At 40.9% G+C, this 20,637-nt stretch overlaps 1 protein-coding gene across 5 annotated transcripts in view; it reads left to right on the top strand.

The window, feature by feature from the left end:
- MANBA (mannosidase beta) overlaps positions 1-15,037 on the top strand; it is a 113,739-nt gene extending 98,702 nt beyond the window's left edge. For all 5 annotated transcript variants that reach the window (XM_033857363.2, XM_073805561.1, XM_073805560.1 and 2 more), the window contains 3 exons: positions 9,513-9,655; positions 10,496-10,753; positions 13,738-15,037. In XM_033857363.2, coding sequence (XP_033713254.1) covers positions 9,513-9,655; positions 10,496-10,753; positions 13,738-13,962 — 626 coding nt within the window. In that variant the 3' untranslated portion in view covers positions 13,963-15,037. The remainder of the gene's footprint in view (positions 1-9,512; positions 9,656-10,495; positions 10,754-13,737) is intronic.
- The last annotated feature ends 5,600 nt before the right edge of the window (positions 15,038-20,637 follow it).

A 20,637-nucleotide genomic window follows, 5' to 3' on the forward strand; every position in this document is an offset into this window, starting at 1 on the left:
GTATCACTGAGACCTTTTGCTTCAACTGCTGTTCTCTTGAATGTCTTTTGTTTGTGGCCTTGATTGCCGCAACCACGCATTTGAAGTCTTTCTCCTGTAATGGATGCCACACGTGAGAGTGCGTAAGTTATCTCAGGTCCAAGCCATTTTCCATTTATCAGAAAACTTTCCAAATATAAGTTCTAGTTCATTTCATAGATCTAATTGGAAAGGCCTCTCCACCCTTCCCCTCTCATTGTTATTTATTTATTTTTGTTTTTGCGGTACGCGGGCCTCTCACTGTTGGGGCCTCTCCCGTTGCGGAGCACAGGCTCCGGACACGCAGGCTCAGCGGCCATGGCTCACGGGCCCAGCCGCTCCGCGGCATGTGGGATCCTCCCGGACCCGGGCACGAACCTGCGTGCCCTGCATCGGCAGGCGGACTCTCAACCACTGCGCCACCAGGGAAGCCCTCTCATTGTTATTTTTAAGGGGAAATACTAAGAGTTGGAATTGAAGTGCTGGAGAGTTGAACTTCTGCAAAACCTAAAGAAATTAGTTCTAGCTGAACCTCAAAACCGTGTTCCTTCATCTCAACAGCTTGCACGGGTGAATTCTAGAAGTGCTCCCCCATTCTCTCTTCCCCTCTCTCCCACCCGCTTTCCCTCATCTTACTCTCTCACCCCCTGCTCTCTCTGTCTCTCCCTCTCACTGCATACCTTTCTCTGAAGCTGTCTGGTGATGCAGTGTTTCGTGGAGAAGGATCTTCTTTCTGAAATAGAGGCATGTTGAAATGTTTTTTGGTTTGTGGGTTTAGCATACCAGAGATGCCAACAGGGCACCGGATTCTGCAGGTTCTTGATAGCTCCTAATTGTATTTGAGGAATTGTCATTAATCGTCATGCGTTTGGGTGCTCCCCTCCAGTCTGCACTTACCAGCCATATTTGTGATTGTGGTTGCTTTGTTTGACTCAGAGGATTTTGTGCCTATGGGAAAAGGAGACTTTGAGTTCTAAGTAAGTTTATTTTTTTTTAAAAATATTTAATTTAATTTATTATTTATTTTTATTGAGGTATAGTTGATCTACAATATTAGTTTCAGGTGTACAATATAGTGATTCAAAATTTTATAGGTTATACTCCATTGAAAGTTATTATAGAATATTGGCTATATTCCCTGTGCTCTGCAGTATAGCCTTGTAGCTTATTTATTTTATACATAGTCCTTTGTACTTCTTAATCTGCTGTTCCTATGTTGTACTTTGCTCCTTCCCTCTCCCCATGAGTAACCAATAGTTCTCTATATCTGTGAGTCTGTTTCTGTTGTTATATTCATCCATTTGTTTCATTTTTTAGACTACACATATAAATGATAACATATAGAGTATTTGTCTTTCTCTGTCTGACTTATTTCACTAAGCATAATACCCCCCAAGTCCATCCATGTGTTGCAAATGGCAAAATTTCATACTTTTATGGGCAATTAATATTCCATTGCATATATATATCTAAATATATATATATGCCACATCTTCTTTATCCATTCATCTGTTGATTGACACTTAGGTTGCTTCCACATCTTTGCTCTTGTAAATAATGCTGCAGTGAACATTGGGGTGCATGTATCTTTTCGAATTAGTGTTTTTATTTTCTTTGGATATATACCCAGGAGTGGAATTGCCAGGTCTTATAGTTCTATTTTTAGTTTCTTTTTTGAGGCACCTCCATCCTGTTTTCTAGAGTGGCCGCATCAATTTACATTACCACCAACACTGTAGGAGGGTTCCCTTTTTCTCCACATCCTTGCCAACAGTTACTCTTTGTGGTTGTTTTGAATATAGTCATTCTGACAGATGTGAGGTGATACCTCATTGTGGTTTTGATTTGCATCCCTGATGATCAACAACATTGAGTATATTTTCATATGCCTGTTGGTCATCTGTATGTCTTATTTCGAAAAATGTCTATTCAGGTTTCCTCCCCATTTTTTTTTTTTTTGCGGTACGCAGGCCTCTCACTGTTGTGGCCTCTCCCATTGCAGAGCACAGGCTCCGGACGCGCAGGCCCAGCGGCCATGGCTTACGGGCCCAGCCGCTTCGCGGCATGTGGGATCTTCCTGGACTGGGGCACGAACTCGTGTCTCCTGCATCGGCAGGTGGACTCTCAACCACTGTGCCACCAGGACACATTTTTTGATTGGGTTGTTTGTTTTTTCTGTATTGAGTTGTATGAACTGTTTATATATTTTGTATATTAACCTCTTATCGGTTGTATCATTTGCAAATATTTTCTCCCAATCAGTGGGCTGTCTTTTCATTGTGTTTATGGTTTCTTTTGCTGTGCAGAAGCTTTTAAGATTAATTAGATCCATTTGTTTATTTTTGCTTTTCTTTTGCCTGAGGAGACAGAGCCAAAAAAATATTGCTACAATTTATGTCAGAGTATTTTGCCTATGTTTTCCTCTAGGAATTTTATGGTTTCTGGTCTTACATTTAGGTCCTTAATCCAGTTTGAGTTTATTTTTGTAACTGGTGTGAGAAAATGTTCTAATTTCATTCTTTTACATGTAGCTGTCCAGTTTTCCCAGTACCATTCATTGAAGAGTGTGTCTTTTCTCCACTGTATATTCTTGCCTCCTTTGTTGTAGCGTAATTGACCATAAGTGTGTGGGTTTATTTCTGGGCTCACTCTTCTGTTCTATTGATATATGTGTCTGTTTTTGTGCCAGTACCGTACTGTTTTGATGGCTAGCTTTGTAGTACAGTCTGAAGTCTGGGCGCATGATACCTATAGCACTATTCTTCTTTCTCAAGATTGTTTTCACTATTTGGGGTGTTTTGTGTTTCCATACAAATTTTAGAATTATTTGTTCTAGTTCTGTGAAATATGCCATTAGTATTTTGATATGGATTTGCACTGAATCTGTAGATTGCCTTGAGTAGTATGGTCATTCTAACAATGTTAGTCCTATCTATGAACACAGTATCTGTTTCCGTTTGTTTGTGTTGTCTCCAGTTTCTTTCATCAGTGTCTTATAGTTTTCCATGTACAGGTATTTTCCCTCCTTAGTTAGATTTATTCCTAGGTATTTTATTCTTTTTGATGTGATGGTAAATGGGATTGTATACTTAATTCCTCTCTTATAGTTTGTTGTTAGTGTATAGAAATGCAACAAATTTCTGTATATTAATTCTGTACCCTTTGACTTTACCAAATTCATTGATGAGCTATAGTAATTTTGGTGCTGTCTTTAGGATTTTCTTTCTTTTTTTTTCATGTAATGCCTGAAACATTTATATTAACATATTTCCATACAAATAACCCAAAGAAAGTTTAGTAGTAGTTGTTTTTTTGTTTGTTTTTTTATACTGCAGGAGGATTTTCTAAGTATAGTATCATGTCATCTGCCAACAGTGACAGTTTTCCTTCTTCCTTTCCAATTTGTATTCTTTTTATTTCGTGTTTTTGGTCTGATTGCTGTGCTTACGACTTCCAATACTATGTTGAATAAAACTGGGAGAGTGGACATCTTTGTCTTGTTCCTGATCTTAGAGGAAGTGCTTTCAGCTTTTCACTGTTGAGTATGATGTGAGCTGTGGGCTTATCATATATGGCCTTTATTATGTTGAGGTATGTTCCCTCCATACCCATCCATTTATGGTAAAACATAAATGGATGTTGAATTTTGTCAAAAGCCATTTCTGGATTCATTGAGATGATCATACGGTTTTTGCCTGGTTTTGGAATCAGGTTGATGCTGGCCACATGGAATGAGTTCAGAAGCTTCCTTACTCTTCCATTTTCTGGAAAAGTTTGAGGAGGATTGGTATTAATTTTTCTTTGAATGTTTAGTAGAATTTATCAGTGAAGCCATCTGGTCCTGGACTTTTGTTTTTCGGGAGGTTTTTTTGTTAATTTTTTTTTTTAATTATTTATTTATTTTTGGCTGTGCACGGGCTTTCTCTAGTTGCGGCGAGTGGGAGCTACTTTTTGTTGAGGTGTGTAGGGTTCTCATTGCAGTGGTTTCTCTTGTGGAGCATGGGCTCTAGGTGCACGGGCTTCAGTAGTTGTGGCACGCGGGTTCAGTAGTTGTGGCTCACGAGCTCTAGGGTGCAGGCTCAGTAGTTGTGGCCCATGGGCTTAGTTGCTTCACGGCATGTGGATCTTCCTGGACCAGGGCTCAAACCTGTGTCCCCTGCTTTGGCAGGTGGATTCTTAACCACTGCACTACCAGGGAAGCCCTTTTGGGAGGTATTTGATTACTGATTCAGTCTCCTTACTAGTAATTGGTCTGAAATAAAAAAAAAGATTTTTCATTTCTTCATGATTCAGTCTTGGAAGGTTATATGTTTCTAGGAATTTATCCATTTCTTCTAGCTTGTCCAATTTGTTGGTGTGTAGTTGTTCATGGTAGTTTTTTATGATTCTTTGTACTTCTTTGGTATTAGTTGTATTGTCTCTTGTTTCATTTTTTATTTTATTGATTTGAGCCCTCTCTCTTTCTTTTGTGGTAAGTCTGGCTAAAGTTTTTTCAGTTTTGTTTATCTTTTCAAAGAACCAGCTCTTGTTTTCAGTGATCTTTTTCTATTTTTCTATGTCTCTATTTTGTTTATTTCTGCTCTGATCTTTATTATTTCTTTCCTTCTACCAACTTTGGGTTTTGTTTGCTGTTCTTTTTCTAAGTTCTTTTAGGCGTAGGGTTAGGTTGTTTATTTGCAATTTTTCTTGTTTTCTGAGGTAAGCATGTATCACTGTAATCTTCCCTCTTAGAACTGCTTTTGCTGCCTCCAATAGATTTTTGGATCATTCTGTTTTTGTTTTCATTTGTTTCCAAGTATTTTTTGATTCTTCTTTGTCTTTGGTGACCAATTGGTTGTTTAGTAAAATATTATTTAGCCTCCACATCTTTGTGTTTTTTGCAGTTCTTTTCTTGTGGTTGATTTCTAGTCTCATAGGGTTGTGGTTGGAAAAGGTGCTGATATGATTTCAATTTTCTTAAATTTATTGAATCTTGTTTTGTGGCATATCGTGTGATCTGTGCTAGAAAATGTTCCATTTACACTTGAATCAAATGTGTATTCTGCTGCTTTGGATGGAATGTTCTAAATATCTATTAAGTCCATTTGGTCTAATGTGTCACTAAAGGCCAGTGTTTCCTTATTGATTTTCTGTCTTGATAATCTGTCTATTGATATACGTGGGGTATTAAATTCCCCTACTCGTACTGTGTTACTGTCAATTTCTCCCTTTGTGTCTGTTAATATTTGCTTTATGTATATAGCACTTCTATATTGGGTGCATAGCTATTTACAGTTGTTATATAAGATTGATCCCTTGGTCATTATGTAATGTCCTTCTTTGTCTCTTGTAGCAGTCGTTGTTTTAAAGTCTCTTTTGTCTGATATAAATAGTGCTATCCCAACTTCTTTTGATTTCCATTTGCTTGGAATACCTTTTTTCATCCCCTCACTTTCAGTCTGTGTGTATCTTTAGATCCGAAATGAGTCTCTTATAGGTAGCATATGTATGGGTCTTGTTTTTATATCCATTCAGCCACTCTGTACCTTTTGATTGGAGCATTTAGTCTATTTACATTTAATTATTGTTAGGTATATACTCCCATTTTGTTAATTGTTTGGGGGTTGTTTTTTGTAGTTCTTTTTTTTGTTCCTGTCTTCTTCTCTCCCCTTTTGATTTGATGACTATCTTTAGTTATGTTTGGATTCCCTTCTCTTTTTTGGTGTTTATCTATTGTAGATTTTTGGTTTGTGGTTACCATGAGGCTTATATATAGCAATCTATATATAATATAATGTAATGTAATATATATGATTATTTTAAGTCTCTGATCTCTTAATTTCAAACACATTTTAACAACCCTACATTTTTACTCCCCCACCCTCGCCATGATTATTGTTTTTTTTTTTGTTTGTTTGTTTTTTTTTTGCGGTACACGGGCCTCTCACCCGTTGCAGAGCACAGGCTCCGGACGCGCAGGCTCAGCGGCCATGGCTCATGGGCCCAGCCGCTCCGCGGCATGTGGGATCTTCCTGGACCGGGGCATGAACCCGTGTCCCCTGCATCGGCAGGCGGACTCTCAACCACTGCGCCACCAGGGAAGCCCTATTGTTGTTTTTTTTAAACTCTTTATTGAATTTGCCACAATATTGCTTCTGTTTTATGTTTCGGCTTTTTGGCTGCAAGTCATGTGGGATCTCAGCTCCCTGACCAGGGATCGAATCCACACCTCCCACATTGGAAGGTGAACTCCCAACCACTGGACCACCAGGGAAGTCCTGATTACTGTTTTTGATATATTTTACATCTTTTTGTTTTGTGTATCCCTTAACTAATTACTGTGGATATAGATGATTTTTGTCTTTTAACCTTCCTGCTAGCTTTGTACATGGTTGATGTACTACCTAATATTTGCCTTTACAAATGAGCTTTTTCCTTTCATAATTTTCATGTTTCTATTTGTAGCCTTTTCTTTTTCACTTAGAGAAATACCTTTACCATTTCTTGTAAAGCTGGTTTGGTGGTGCCCAACTCTTAGATTTTGCTTGTCTGTAAAACTTTTAATTTCTCCATCAAATCTGAATGGAAGTCTTGCTGAGTAGAGTATTCTTGTTTGTAGATTTTCCCTTCATCACTTTACATTTATTCTGCCACTCCCATCTGGCCTGCAGAGCTGCTGAAAAGTCCACTGATGGCGTTATGGGAGTTCCTTTGTATGTAACTTGTTGCTTTTCCCTTTTCAATATTCTTTCTTTAACTTTTGCCATTTTAATTCAGTGTATCTTGGTGTGGACCTCTTTGGGTTGATCTTGTTTGTGTTCCGGGACCTGCATGTCTGTTTCTTTTCCCAGGTTAAGGAAGTTTTCAGCCTACTGTGTCCTCAAATATGTTCTCTGCCCCTTTCTCTCTCTCTTCTCCTTCTGAGACCCTATAATGTGAATATTAGTGCACTTGATTTTGTACCAGAGGTCTCTTAAACTGTTCTCTTTTCTTTTTATTCTTTTTTTCTGTTCAGCTTCAGTGATTTCCACTACCTGTCTTCCATCTCCCTGATCCATTCCTCTGTATCATTTCATCTACTGTTGATTTCTTTTAGTGTAGTTTTCATTTTAATTGTTGTAGTTTTTATCTCTGTCTAGTTCTTTATATCTTCTAACTCTTTGTTAAACTTCTCACTGTGTTCCTCCATTCTTCTCCTGCATTCTTTGATCATCTTTATGATCATCACCCTGAACTCTTTCTTAGGTAGATTGCCTATCTCCACTTCACTTAGTTCTTCATCTGGGGTTTTATCTTCTTCCTTTGTTTGGAACATGTTCCTCTGTTGCCTCAGTTTGCCTAACTTGCTCTTTTTTTATTTCTATGTATCTGGTAGGTTGGTAATGTTTCCTGATCTTGGAGAAGTGGCCTTTTGTAAGAGGTACACTGTGCGTCCCAGCAGCTCACTCCCCTCTGGTCATCAGAGCTATACGCTCTAGGGGTGCCCCCTATGTGGGGTGCATGGGTCCTTCTGTGTGGTGGGCTTACTGATGTCATTGGTCTAGTAGACATGGCTGGCCTTTGGCCCAATTGGTTTCCAGGCCCTGCCTTGTGTGGACCCTGCCAGCCACTGGTTGGTGGGGCTGGGTCATGAGGCTGCTGGTTGCAGAACCCTGGAGGGTCCCAGGGCTACTGCTGGTTCACTTGTGGGCAGAGCCAGGTTCTGGGGTGGGTGGTTACAGGACTGGGGTTCCTGGATCTAGTGTTGGCCTGATGGTGGGTGGGTGGGGCCAGTTCCTGATATGGCTGAATGCAGGTTCTGGGGTATTCCAAAGCTGGTGCTGGCCCATTGGTGAGTGGGGCTGGATCCCAGGGCAGCTGGCTGAGGCATCCAAGGTTTCTCAGAGCTGGTGTTGGTCTGCTGGTGGGTGGGGCCCAGGCCCGGGAGTCCTGGGGCTGGTGCCAATCTGCTGTGTTGGCTGTGTCCAACAAGGTAGGCTGTAGGGCTGCAGTGGTCCTGGGGCTGGTGTCTTCCCATTGGTGGGTGGAGTTGGTGTCCAGGGGATCCTGGAGCCAGTAGGTGAATCTGGGTCCTGGGGCTAGTGCTGGCCCACTGGTGGGCAGAGCTGACTCCTAGGGTCTCTGGCTGCAGGGCCCAGTGTCCCAGAGCTGATTTTGAATTGTTGTTGGGTGAAGCCAAGGCCCAGGATGTTCTGGGGCTAGTGCTGGCTGGCTGGTGGCTGGGGCTGGGTCCCAGGATTTGCAGCTGCCAGGCCCTGGGGGTCCTGAGGCTAGTGCACACTGTTGTATGGCACTGGGTCCTGGGCCCTCTGGTGGACAGGACCATGTCCTGAGGTGCCTTGGGCTCAGGAGGTCTTAAGGCAGCCTGTCTGCTGGTGGTTGTCCAGCTAATTGCTTGGCCTGAGGCGTTCCAGTACTGGTGTGAACAGGCTGGTGGGTGAGGCTGGGTCCTGGTGCCAATCAGCTGGAGGGAGAATTCCAAAATGGCGCTTGCCAGTGTCTGTGTCTCCAGGGCGAGCTCCAGTTGCTTGCTGCCTCTTTGGCAGACTCTCCAACATCAGCAAATGAGTCTGACAGGCTCCTTTCAAATGACCGCTTCTGCCCTGGTTCCTGGAGTGTGTGAGATTTCGTGTGAGCCCTTTAAGAGGGGAGTCTCTATTTCCCCCAGCCCTCTGGGACTCCTGAATTTAATCCCTGCAGGCCTTCAAAGCCAAACATTGTTGGGGCTGGGGGCTTGTCTTCCTGGTGCAAGATCCCTGGGCTGGGGAGCCCAATATGGGGCTCAGACCCCTCGTTCCTTGAGGAGTACCTCTGCAGTTGTAATTATTCTTACATTTCTGGGTCACCCACTCCTGGGGTGTGGGTCTTGACTGTGTGCAACTCTGCCTCTCCTACCCATCTTGTTGTGGTTCCTTCTTTATACCTTTAGTGGTAGATGATCTTTTCTGCGAGATTTTGGTCTTTCTCATAAATAATTGCTCTGTAAATAGTTGTGATTTTGGTGTGCTCATGAGAGGAGGTGAGCTCAGGGTCTTCCTACTCCACCATCTTGGCCAGCCTCTATAATAGTATTTTTGCTAAGTAATACTAGCGAAATGAATATTTGTAACAGATGTTCACTACCAATGCTACTGACTCCCTTTTTCATGTGTATGTAGGGAAAAGGAACATTGGTACACTGAGCTTCTGGAAGCAGAATTGCATATGAGAAAGTGCTAGCTAGGAATCAGGTCTGGGCTCAAAATACTGCCCGTGGCATGTTTGACTTAACTGCTTGAGCTCCATTTCCTCATTTGAAAAGTGCGATGTTCATGGCTGCCTCGCTCAGATTTGAGGCTGACATGAGGTGGTGTCCAAAAATGCTACTTGCCCTCAACAAACATGGGTTCCCTCCACTGTCCGCTCTCCCTTCAATGCTCAGTGCCCTGAGTTATGACAGGTTACACAGCTGGACCCTGTGGATGATGACTCCGACTGCTTGACCCTTGTTTCCTAACCCAACTGATTACTTTTAGAGTATGGAGGAAAGTGGAAAATGCTTCATTATTTTGCTCGGCATTTCTTCGCTCCGCTGTTGCCGGTGGGTTTTGAGAATGAAGATGTGTTTTTCATCTACGGTGTGTCAGACCTTCATTCAGACCACAAGATGATGCTCACTGTAAGTTGCTTGGAGTTTTTTTCTCTCTGTGGTAGAGGGTGAATTTTAGATTTCTTTAGTTATTTGGTTCTATTCTTTTTTGGAAAAAAAAAAGAATTTGTATCAAAATGTCTCTACTGCTTGCAGCAGAAAATGAGCTGTTCTTGGAATTGGAAAACCTCTATTCAGGGAAAAATTCTATTTATTCTATGACCTTAATGTCTTGGTTCAGTTTCCTCATCTGTAAAATGACACCAGCCTGCCTTCTTAAAGGATTTCTATGGATAGCGAATACAGTCATTAGATGACTGTGCATTGTAAACTGTAAAATGCCAGTTAAATCTAAGGTTATTTATAATCATGAGAAGCTGGAAATAGGCTAGACTTTACCAAAAGAACTCATTTAAAACAGTATGTTAAAGTGGAAATCAGTAAAATTATTCAGAATATATATGTGGAAAAATGAACTTGTATTTAAAACAATTTTAGGTAAAAGAAAGGGTAGAAACTCAAAGAAGTCTTGGGTGGCTCCAGTTAGGAGGACATTGAGAACAAGTCAAGTCTATGAATTAACTATAATGTGCCAGGTCCTGTGCCTTCCATAAATTGCTTAATTCTCGCAACAGCCTGTGGAGTTAGTGCTGTTATTATTCTCATTTTACGTTTGAAGAAATGGGTACTTTGAGAAGTTAACTTCTTGGTTACATGACAAGTACTTGGTGGGGCTATGGTTAAACCCAAGTTTCACAGTCTCTTAACCAGTTCTGCTATTCTGACTTTCATCTATTATTACTCCTATTATTCTCTAAAAAACATAGTAACTAAGAATGTTTGGTTTTTTTCTGTCTTGTTTCTCCCCAGGTGAGAGTCCACACATGGAGTTCCCTGGAGCCCGTGTGCTCTGAGACGACGAAGCCTTTTGTGATGAAAGCAGGGGAGGCTGCTCTTCTCTATGATAAGCCAGTAGCTGAATTATTAAGAGGATGTACAAATTGTACACGACAAAGCTGTGTGGTTTCCTTTTACCTGTCAACTGCCAGGGAGCTCTTGAGCCCAACCAACTATCACTTCCTGTCCTCACCAAAGGAGGCCAAGGGGCTCCACAAGGCAAATATCACTGTAAGCACCCGTGGTCTGGGGTCACCGTGGCTTTGTGGAACTATCCTGCTTTTTTGCAAAATTTCTCCTTGGTACTGAGCTTACCTGGGACCCGGGGAAGATTGGCCCCTTCCCACTGGAAGCAAAGAGCAAGTAATTTTTATTATTTGTATTTGTCAAAGCTTAAGGTTCCTGCCACTCCTGCTGTCCCATCACATCTCCCTAGTCAGGCTGGTGCAGTGGAGGGTGAGGCAGCAGGAGTCATCACCACTGACTGCTCCTCCTTTAGGTTCCAGGCTCTGTCTGTCCTGGGGGCTTTACTGCATCAACCGTGAACTATTATCATCTGCATATACAAGTGAGCAAACCTGTTTGGAGGGACTGAGTAACGTGTTTATAAAGTCCATAGCCAGGAAACAATGGAGCCGGTAGAAGCACTCTTAATTTTGCATTTTTAAGGAGAGTCTATTCATTTAAAAAATTTTCACTCTACTCTCTGATTTATTGCTCCCATGTTGCTCAGTCACCAACTCTCTTTATCACTGCCAAGGGAAAAAAAGAGATGATCAGGATAGGATGTGTTGTTATAAAAATTGTGTAGCTAGGGCTTCCCTGGTGGCGCAGTGGTTGAGAGTCTGCCTGCCGATGCAGGGGACACGGATTCGTGCCCCGGTCTGGGAAGATCCCACATGCCGCGGAGCGGCTGGGCCCGTGAGCCATGGCTGCTGGGCCTGCGCGTCCGGAGCCTGTGCTCCGCAACAGGAGAGGCCACAACAGTGAGAGGCACGTGTACCGCAAAAAAAAAAAAAAAAAAAAAAAAATTGTGTAGCTAGGAAATTTGGAATCTGTCTAGTTGATTGAAAACCTTTCCTTCCCTTTCCCCCTCTCCATGTAGTGATTGAAACTTTCTAGAAAAATATTTTCATCCTCTATTTTTAATCAATTTTAAGTTTGTTTTAGATTTCATTGAAAAGACTTGAGAGGATTTTTTACATTCGCTTTGGAAATCATATCAAAACTCAGTCCTTGAAATAGAGATAGCATAGCTTAGCTTAGCTTCCTTCCCAATTAATAATGAAATATTCCCATAATGAAATCTATCTGTCACAACTGATATAGGGCAAATATGAAGGAAATGACATACATTTACATAGCTTCTTTCCAGAAAAAAAGCACAAAACTATGTAGTAGACAAATCTGCTGTCTCTAGACAGGATTTCAAAATCTTTCTTTCCTCATCTGGGCCTCCATTACTTTGAGATAACTGGGCTGGGGGAGAGGTAGGACTTCTTCCTTTGCCCTACCTCAGTTGGATTTCAATGAGACTTTGCCTATCCTAAAGGGATATAATAACAATAATAATAGTAATGATAGTTAACGTTATTGTAGGCTTAATGTAGGCCAGGCGCTTGGATGTACTATCCTCGGGGATGCTGGGGACTGAGTTTTCCTCCCTGTGTCCCTGAAGCCAGAATACAAGCTTGAGCTCTGGGCTCTGCAGTCAGATATGCAGAGATGAGGTTTCCGATCAGCAGAAGGCAACAACGAGAGTGAGCAGGTGCCAGTGTCCCTTCTGGCCTTGGCCTTGGGACAGAGTAGCTGAGGCTCCCCTGCAGGCTTGGTGGCAGCCGGGGCCAGCCATGTAAACTGTGTGCCTGCAACTGCTTTAGGGTCTTCGTCAGAATAGGTGGGTGGAATGATTTGGGAATTTGACATCTAACTTCAAGCCTGCATCTCTGACCCTCTGAGAGCTACCTAATACATTTTGTTTCTTTTTTGCTTCTACCAAAGTAGAGTTTCTTGTTAATAACTCAGAACCCTGCATGCTGTCTCAGGCTAAGTTATATATAGTAAAAATCGCCCTTGGAAATTCTTTATGTCACACATAACCTATAATGTCAAACCTACGGCGTGGCATGTATGCCTGTGGAAGAGTCATGTTTCATGACAGATGCACGGCTGGAATACCAGGTCCCACTCAACTGTGTACTCACAGTGAGAGAGGTTCACAAACCCCCAGCCTCCAGGAAGCATCTCTGCCTCTCTCTCTGCCTGTGCTAAGAGGCTAATGAATGACAAGACTTAAACTGTGCTCTCCTTTGCTGATATCGTGTGGGATTCACACATGTTAAAAGTGCTAATGTAAAGCAACTATACTCCAATAAAAATGAATTTAAAAAAAGAAGGAAAAAAAATTAAAGTAAGAAAGTTAAGGGTCAGATTACAAAGCTGAGAATTCACATTACGAAGATTTTTTCAAATATTTCAAAGTTGGATGGACTTATATCCAAATGAATAGGAAAATGAATAATTTCATTTAGATGGTTCAGATTAAATAAAACGAATACTTGAAAAATTCTAAATAAGTACAATGTGATAGCTACCTAAGAATGAACGTTAGTAAATCTGTCAAGAGTAATATGAAAAGCAAATTAATTTGAGCTGAATAAAAAAAAAGTGCTAATAATGTGACTTTACTGACGATGCAATAAAAGAGGGAGAGCTCTAGTGGTAGAGCTTTTGGAGATGCCCGGCCGGCTGCTGCCTAGATTGCAGGATCTCCTCAGAAGACTAGAAGGTGAGCCCCATGGCTGTGCTCTGCAGCCAGCTCCACACAGATTCTGAGAAAGTCATTTAAAACACCCAGCCCTGGTGCAGAAATGTGTCTCTCTTGATGAGACCCTGAGAAAAAGGTATAAAGCTGTAAAAGCTACAAAGCCTTGAGATTCGTGTGAAATATTCTCCTTAATAATTGGAGACTACATATTCCCCCCCTCCCCGCCTGGTTTGAGATTACAATTTGGTAATTTTCCACAGCCTTCAATACATTTCCACATAGTTTTTAGCATCTGACACAGTGCATGGAATGTATGACTTTAGCAGCTGCAGGACCAAAGTTGTAGGAAATGCACTCCTTGTTAGCCACATCGATGTTCTGATAGGCGCTGTATATAGAATAGAGAGCTCTGCCCTCGTCCTTCACTTCATTTATCTTTTTCTTTCAGGCCACCATCTCTCAGCAAGGGGACACATTTGTTTTTCATCTGAAAACCTCAGCTGTTGCTCCCTTTGTTTGGTTGGATGTAGGAAGCATCCCAGGGAGATTCAGTGACAATGGTTTTCTCATGACTGAGGAGACACGGACTGTATTCTTCTACCCTTGGAAACCCACCAATGAGAGTGAATTGGAGCGATCTTTTCATGTGACTTCACTGGCGGATATTTACTGAGGGAATCCAGGCTGTATTGGCAGGAGCTGAAGGCAATCAGAAACAAGTTGAAGAGGCCAGGAAACGCGTCTGCTTGCTGTCAGGTGTCTGCATAACCACTTGGTGAAGAGCTTGTACTAGTGCATTCTCCCAGGGAAGGCTGTGTACTCAGGTGATGTCCTCCTCCAACAAAGCTGTGCCTAGGTGCCGTCCAGTCTGCACCAGGACTGTGGTTTTAGCCCATTCCCCCACAGCTTTTGCACCACATGAACCAGTTATAACCCAACTGCCTCTCCAAGCCCCGAAAGGAGGTCTGTCCACGTGCAGCCCTTTAAGGGAATCACAGGTACGTGATTATTGCGGTATCTGTGGAATCAAATGTGGAAGGTCGTGAGTCATGTAGGCTCTTGTGGTTAGCTTTGAGAAATACCAAATAATCGGAATGAAACTGCTTTGTTGTTATTTCCAGAGGAAACGGAGATTCAAATGTCACAACAGAAAGAGAGTTCTGGGTGGTAGCCATATTGGTTGCTATTGCCGGAAAGTTTGGGGGGTTGATTGTTTGTCATTCAGTTACTTTTTGGGTAGGAGTCCTTTTTCCATTTGCAACGTTTTTTAAAAAATATTGTTTTAAAAAATAATAATTTATTTTTTCAAAGGCCATTAGAGTGATTCTTTGGAAAAAAAGCTCGTATTGAAATGGACATCACCATGGTCACTTTGGAAACTTCCGGGTGTCCTGACATAGGTCACCCATCGTTAGGTATGGGCTTCAGGTTTGATTGAATCCAGTGAGCTTTCCAATTCAAGGCTGTGGTTAGATTTGTACTTGGTGATCCTGGCAGCAAAGTGGTGTTCCCTTTCACTTGAGTTTGAACCATCTTAAAAAACATTGATTCATTATAATTGCTATGAAATCATTTTATTCTGCATTATCATGTTTATAAAATCACACTGGTAATGAAGCAAAGAGGGCAAAGTGTTAATAAGTAGCCCATTTGGGTAAAGGTGTGTAGGAATTTTTTCTGCTTTTGCGACTTTTCTGTAAGTTTGAAATTATGTTAAAATTTTAAAGTTGTATAAATTGCATTGACAACTTGGTGTTTCATTTGTGGCTTATTTCCTCATTCCATGAACACTCAGTTTTGCCCAGTACCATGCTGAGCATTAATTTCCGTTTAGCTCTGGTCAAGTTTTTAGTCTATTTGATAAACTTGAAGAGTTTGAAGAATCTAATCCAGGATATTTGAAGGGTCTTCTCTAAGAAGAATCAGGTAATTGGTTATAGAGTGGACTGGCAGTGAGAGTTTGGCTTTAGAATCAAGACTAAATAGATAATAGTTTTGGTTTTAAAACTGAGAAACTTTTGGCCATGGTTCAGAGACTAAAAAGAAAATAAATGCAGCCAACCCAGGCCTCTCCTTCAGTATCTATGAGTTCCCTCATTTTATGTGTTATTTCAAAATATATATAACAGGCTTATGAAAGGCTGTGACTTAGGGATGTAACCCAGAAGATTCTTACCTGATAACTATTATATCACTTTCTTGTCACTGTTGCTGGGGGAGAGGGAGGACACACCTCTCCATTCACTAGAGCATTTTTCTGTGCTAGGTACCCTGTGAGGTGGGCTTTGAAGTTGATGGGCCAAATTTACTGGGTTGGCCAAACCCAAAAAGTTTGTTTGGGTTTTTCCCTAATTCTGTAACGACCCAATACATTGCAATTCTGCCCTTACTAGCTCTGTAACCTTAATCTAGTTATTTAACTTCTACGTTCCGTTTTCTTGTGGTACAGTGGGAATAATTACGCTCACCTTGTAAGTGTGGGTTTTTTAAAATAATTAATTTATTTTTGGCTGCGTTTGCTCTTCATTGCTGCACGCGGGCTTTCTCTAGTTGCGGCGAGCGGGGACTACTCTTCATTGTGGTGTGCGAGCTTCTCGTTGTGGTGGCCTCTCTTGTTGCGGAGCACAGGCTCTAGGCGCGTGGGCTTCAGTAGTTGTGGTGCGTGGGCTCAGTAGTTGTGGTTCGCGAGCTCTAGAGCACAGGCTCAGTAGCGCACAGGTTTTGTTGCTCCGCAGCATTGTGGGATCTTCCCGGACCAGGGATTGAACCCGTGTCCCCTGCACTGGCAGGCGGATTCTTAACCACCGCGCCACCAGGGAAGTCCCTGTATGTGTGTTTTGAAGAATAAATTAAAAATGTGGTTCAAGGGCTCGGCCCGGTACTGACACTTAGTGAAGGCTCTAAGTAAATAGAGGCGCCATTCTGGGGTGTGACCCTCTTGTCTAGAGAGGGCAGGGCTCCCACCCACACTGACCTGAGTCAGAATCCAAGTTCTGAGGCTTATTGGCTGTGTGACCTTGGGCAACCACTTGATCTTCTAGATTTTAGTTTTCTCATCTGTAAAATGGAGATAGTAATCTCTAACCTTCAAAGGTAGTGGTAAAGATTAAACAAATAGGGTCTGGAACAAAATAAATGCTAGTCATACTTTTTTATTTTTTGTGGTACGCGGGCCTCTCACTGTTGTGGCCTCTCCCGTTGCGGAGCACAGGCTCCGGACACGCAGGCTCAGCGGCCATGGCTCACGGGCCCAGCCGCTCCGCGGCATGTGGGATCCTTCCTGGACCGGGGCACAAACCCATGTCCCCTGCATCGGCAGGCGGACTCTCAACCACTGTGCCACCAGGGAAGCCCTAGTCATACTTTTATAACATCATTATCACTCAGTACATGAAGCAAGGGTAAAAATGAAGCAAATAAAGGCAGATGCCTTTTTTCTTTCTTTTTTTAAAATTGAAGTATAGCTAATACAATATTGCATTAGTTTCAGGTGTACCGCAAGATGATTCACTTATATATATGTATTTTCAGATTATTTACCACTATAGGTTATTACAGTATATTGAGTATAATTCCTTGTGCTATACAGTAAATCCTTCTTGTTTATCTGTTTTACATATAGTAGTGTGTATTTGTTAATCCCATACTCCTACTTTGCCCTCCTCTCTCCTCCTCTTTGGTAACCATAAGTTTGTTTTCTCTGTCTGTGAGTCTGTTCCTGTTTTTGTTTGTTTGTTTGTTTGTTTTTTTAAATAATTTTTGATGTGGACCATTTTTAAAGTCTTTATTGCATTTGTTACAATATTCTGTTTTTTTATGTTTTGGTTTTTTTGGTCGCAAGGCATGTGGGATCTTAGCTCCCCAACCAAGGATCGAACCCGCACCCCCTGCATTGGAAGGCAAAGTCTTAACCACTGGACCACCAGGGAAGTCCTTCCTGTTTTGTGTATAGATTCATTTGCATTATTTTTTTAGGTTCCACATGTAGGTAATAGCATATAATATTTGTCTTTCTCTGACTTGCTTCACTAAGTGTGATATTCTCTAGGTTCATCCATGTCGCTGTAAATGCCAATATTTCATTTTTAAAAATATTTATTTATTTTTTGGCTGCATCGGGTCTTAGTTGCAGCATGTGGGATCCTTCGTTGAGGCACATGGGCTCTTCGTTGTGGTGTGCAGGCTTCTCTCTAGTTGTGGTGTGTGGACTCGAGTGCGTGCGCTCAGTATTTGCGGCACGCGGGCTCTCTAGTTGTGGTGTGTGGGCTCCAGAGCATGTGGGCTCTGTAGTTGCGGCACGTGGGTTTAGTTGCCCTGCGGCATGTGGGATCTTAGTTTCCCGACTAGGGATTGAACCAGCGTCCCCTGCATTGCAAGACAGATTCTTAACCACTGGACCACCAGGGAAGTCCCAATATTTCATTTTTTTAAGGCTGAGTAATATTCCATTGTATATATGTATATAACACATTGTTTTTTTAGTACTATAGACAAGAGATCCACTTCAATTTTTTTTTACTTTTTATTTTTTAATTAAAAAATTTTAATTGAATTATAGTTGACTTTTAATGTTGTGTTAGTGTGTGGTATACAGCAATGTGATTCAGTATACCAGCTGGTATACATTACGACCTTGTTGTTTATCTATTTTATATATAGTAGTTTGTATCTGCTAGTCCCAAGCTCCTAATTTATCCCTCTCCCACCTTCTTTCCCCTTTGGTAACTATAAGTTTGTTTTCTACATCTGTGAGTCTGTTTCTGTTTTGTAAATAAGTTCATTTGTATCATACTTTGGATCCCACATATAAGTGATATCATAAGGCATTTGTCTTTCTCTGTCTGACTTACTTGACTTAGTATGATAATCTCTAGGCCCATCCGTGTTGCTGCAAATGGCATTATTTCATTCTTTTTTATGGTCGAGTAATATTACACACACACACACACACACACACACACATATACATACCACAACTTCTTTATCCATTCATCTGTCAGTGAACATTAGGTTGCTTCCATGTCTCGACTATTGTAAATAGTGCTGCTGTGAACATTGGGGTGCGTGTATCTTTTCGAATTAAAGTTTTCTCCAGACATATGCCCAGGAGTGGAATTGTTGGATCATATGGTAACTCTGTTTTTAGTCTTTTAAGGAACCTCTATAGTGGCTGCACCAACTTACATTCCCACAAACAGTGTAGGAGGGTTCCCTTTTCTCCACACCCTCTCCAGCATTTGTTATTTATAGACTTTTTAGTGATAGCCATTTTGACTGGTGTGAGGTGATACCTCACTGTAGTTTTGATTTGCATTTCTCTAACAATCAGTGAGGTGGAGCATCCTTTCATGTGACTTTGGCCATCTGTATGTCTTTTTGATTAGGTTGTTTGTTTTTTGGTATTAAGTTGCATGGACTGTTTATATACTTTGTATATTAACTTCTTTTTTTTAACATCTTGTTTGGAGTATAATTGCTTTACAATGGTGTGTTAGTTTCTGCTTTATAACAAAGTGAATCAGTTATACATATACATATGTTCCCATATCTCTTCCCTCTTGTGTCTCCCTCCCACCCTCCCTATCCCACCCTCAATTAACTAGTTATTGGTCATATTGTTTGCAACTATTTTCTCCCAGTACGTGGGTTGTTTTTTCATTTTGTTGATGGTTTCCTTTACTGTGCAAGAGCTTTTAAGTTTGACTAGGTTCAATTTGTTTATTTTTGCTTTTATTTCTTTTGCCTTGGGAGATTGAGCTAAGAAAAGATTACTATGAATTACGTTAGAGAAGATTTTGTCTATGTTCTCTTCTAGGATTTTTATGGTGTCCTGTCTTATATTTAGGTCTTTAAACCATTGTGAGTTTATTTTTGTATATGGTGTGAGGGACTGTTCTAGTTTAATGGATTTACATGTAGCTGTCCAGCTCTCCAATACCACTTTTTGAAGAGGTTGTCTTTTCTCCATTGACTATCATTGCTCCCTTTGACGTAGATTAGCTGGCCGTAGGTGCGTGGGTTTATTTCTGGGCTCTCTATTCTGTCCCATTGAGCTGTTTGTCTGTTTTTGTGCCAAATACATGCTGCTTTGATTACTGTGATTTCTGTAGCTTTGTGGAACAGTCTGAAGCCTAGAAGGGTTATGTCTCCAGCTTTATTTTTTTCTTCAGGATTGCTTTGGCAATTCAGGGTCTCTTGTGGTTCCATATAAATTTTAGGATTATTTGTCCTAGTTCTGTGAAAAATGTCATGGGTATTTTGATAGTGATTGCATTAAAGTTTAGATTGCTTTGGGTAGTATGATGCCATTTTAACAGTATTACATTCTTCCAATCCAAGAGCATGGGTTATCTTTCCATTTCTTTAAATCACCATCAGTTTTCTTTATTAGTGTTTTATAGTTTTCAGTGTATAGGTCTTTTACTTCCTTGATTAAGTTTATTCCTAGGTATTTTTTTGACACAATATTAAATGGGATTTCTTTTTTACTTTCTGTTTCTAATATTACGTTATTAGTGTAAAGACATGCAACAGATTTCTGTATATTAATCTTGTATCCTGCTACCTTGATGAATTCATTTATTAGTTCTAATAGTTTTTGTGTGGAGACTTTAAGGTTCTCTATATAGAGTGTCATGTCATCTACAAATAGTGACAGTTTTATTACTTCTTCCCTTCCAATTTGGAAGCCTTTTATTTCTTGTCTGATTGCTGCGGCTAGGACTTCCAATATTTTTTTGAATAGTAGTGGTGAGAGTAGGTATCCTTATCTTGTTCCTGAAGTTAATGGGAAGGTTTTCAGCTTTTCACTGTTAAGTGTTATGTTGGCTCTGAGGTTATTGTAAATGGCTTTTATTATGTTGAGATTTGTTCCCTCTATATCCACTTTGATGAGAGTTTTTATCATGAATGGATGTTGAATTTTGTCAAATGCTTTTTCTATGTCTATTGAGATGATCATATGATTTTTGTCTCTTGTTAATGTGGTATATCACATTGATTTGCATATGTTGAACCATCCTTGTGACCCTGGAATGAATCCAACTTGATAGTGGTGTATGATCCTTTTTATGTATTGTTGGATTCAGTTTCCTAATATTTTGTGGAGGATTTTTGCATCTATATTCATCAAAGATATTGGCTGTAATTTTCTTTTTTGTAATGTCTTTGGTTTTGGTATCATGGCAATGGTAGCTTCATAGAATGAATTTGGGAGTGTTCCCTTCTCTTCAAATCTTTGAAACAGTTATGTTTGGTAGAATATCCCAGTGAAGCTGTCTGGTCCTGGACTTTTGTTTGGAGGGAGTTTTTTTGTTGGTTTATTTTTTGGTTTTTGTTTGTTTGTTTT

The sequence above is a fragment of the Tursiops truncatus genome, chromosome 5 (genome assembly GCF_011762595.2).
Source record: "Tursiops truncatus isolate mTurTru1 chromosome 5, mTurTru1.mat.Y, whole genome shotgun sequence".
Lineage (NCBI taxonomy): Eukaryota > Metazoa > Chordata > Mammalia > Artiodactyla > Delphinidae > Tursiops > Tursiops truncatus.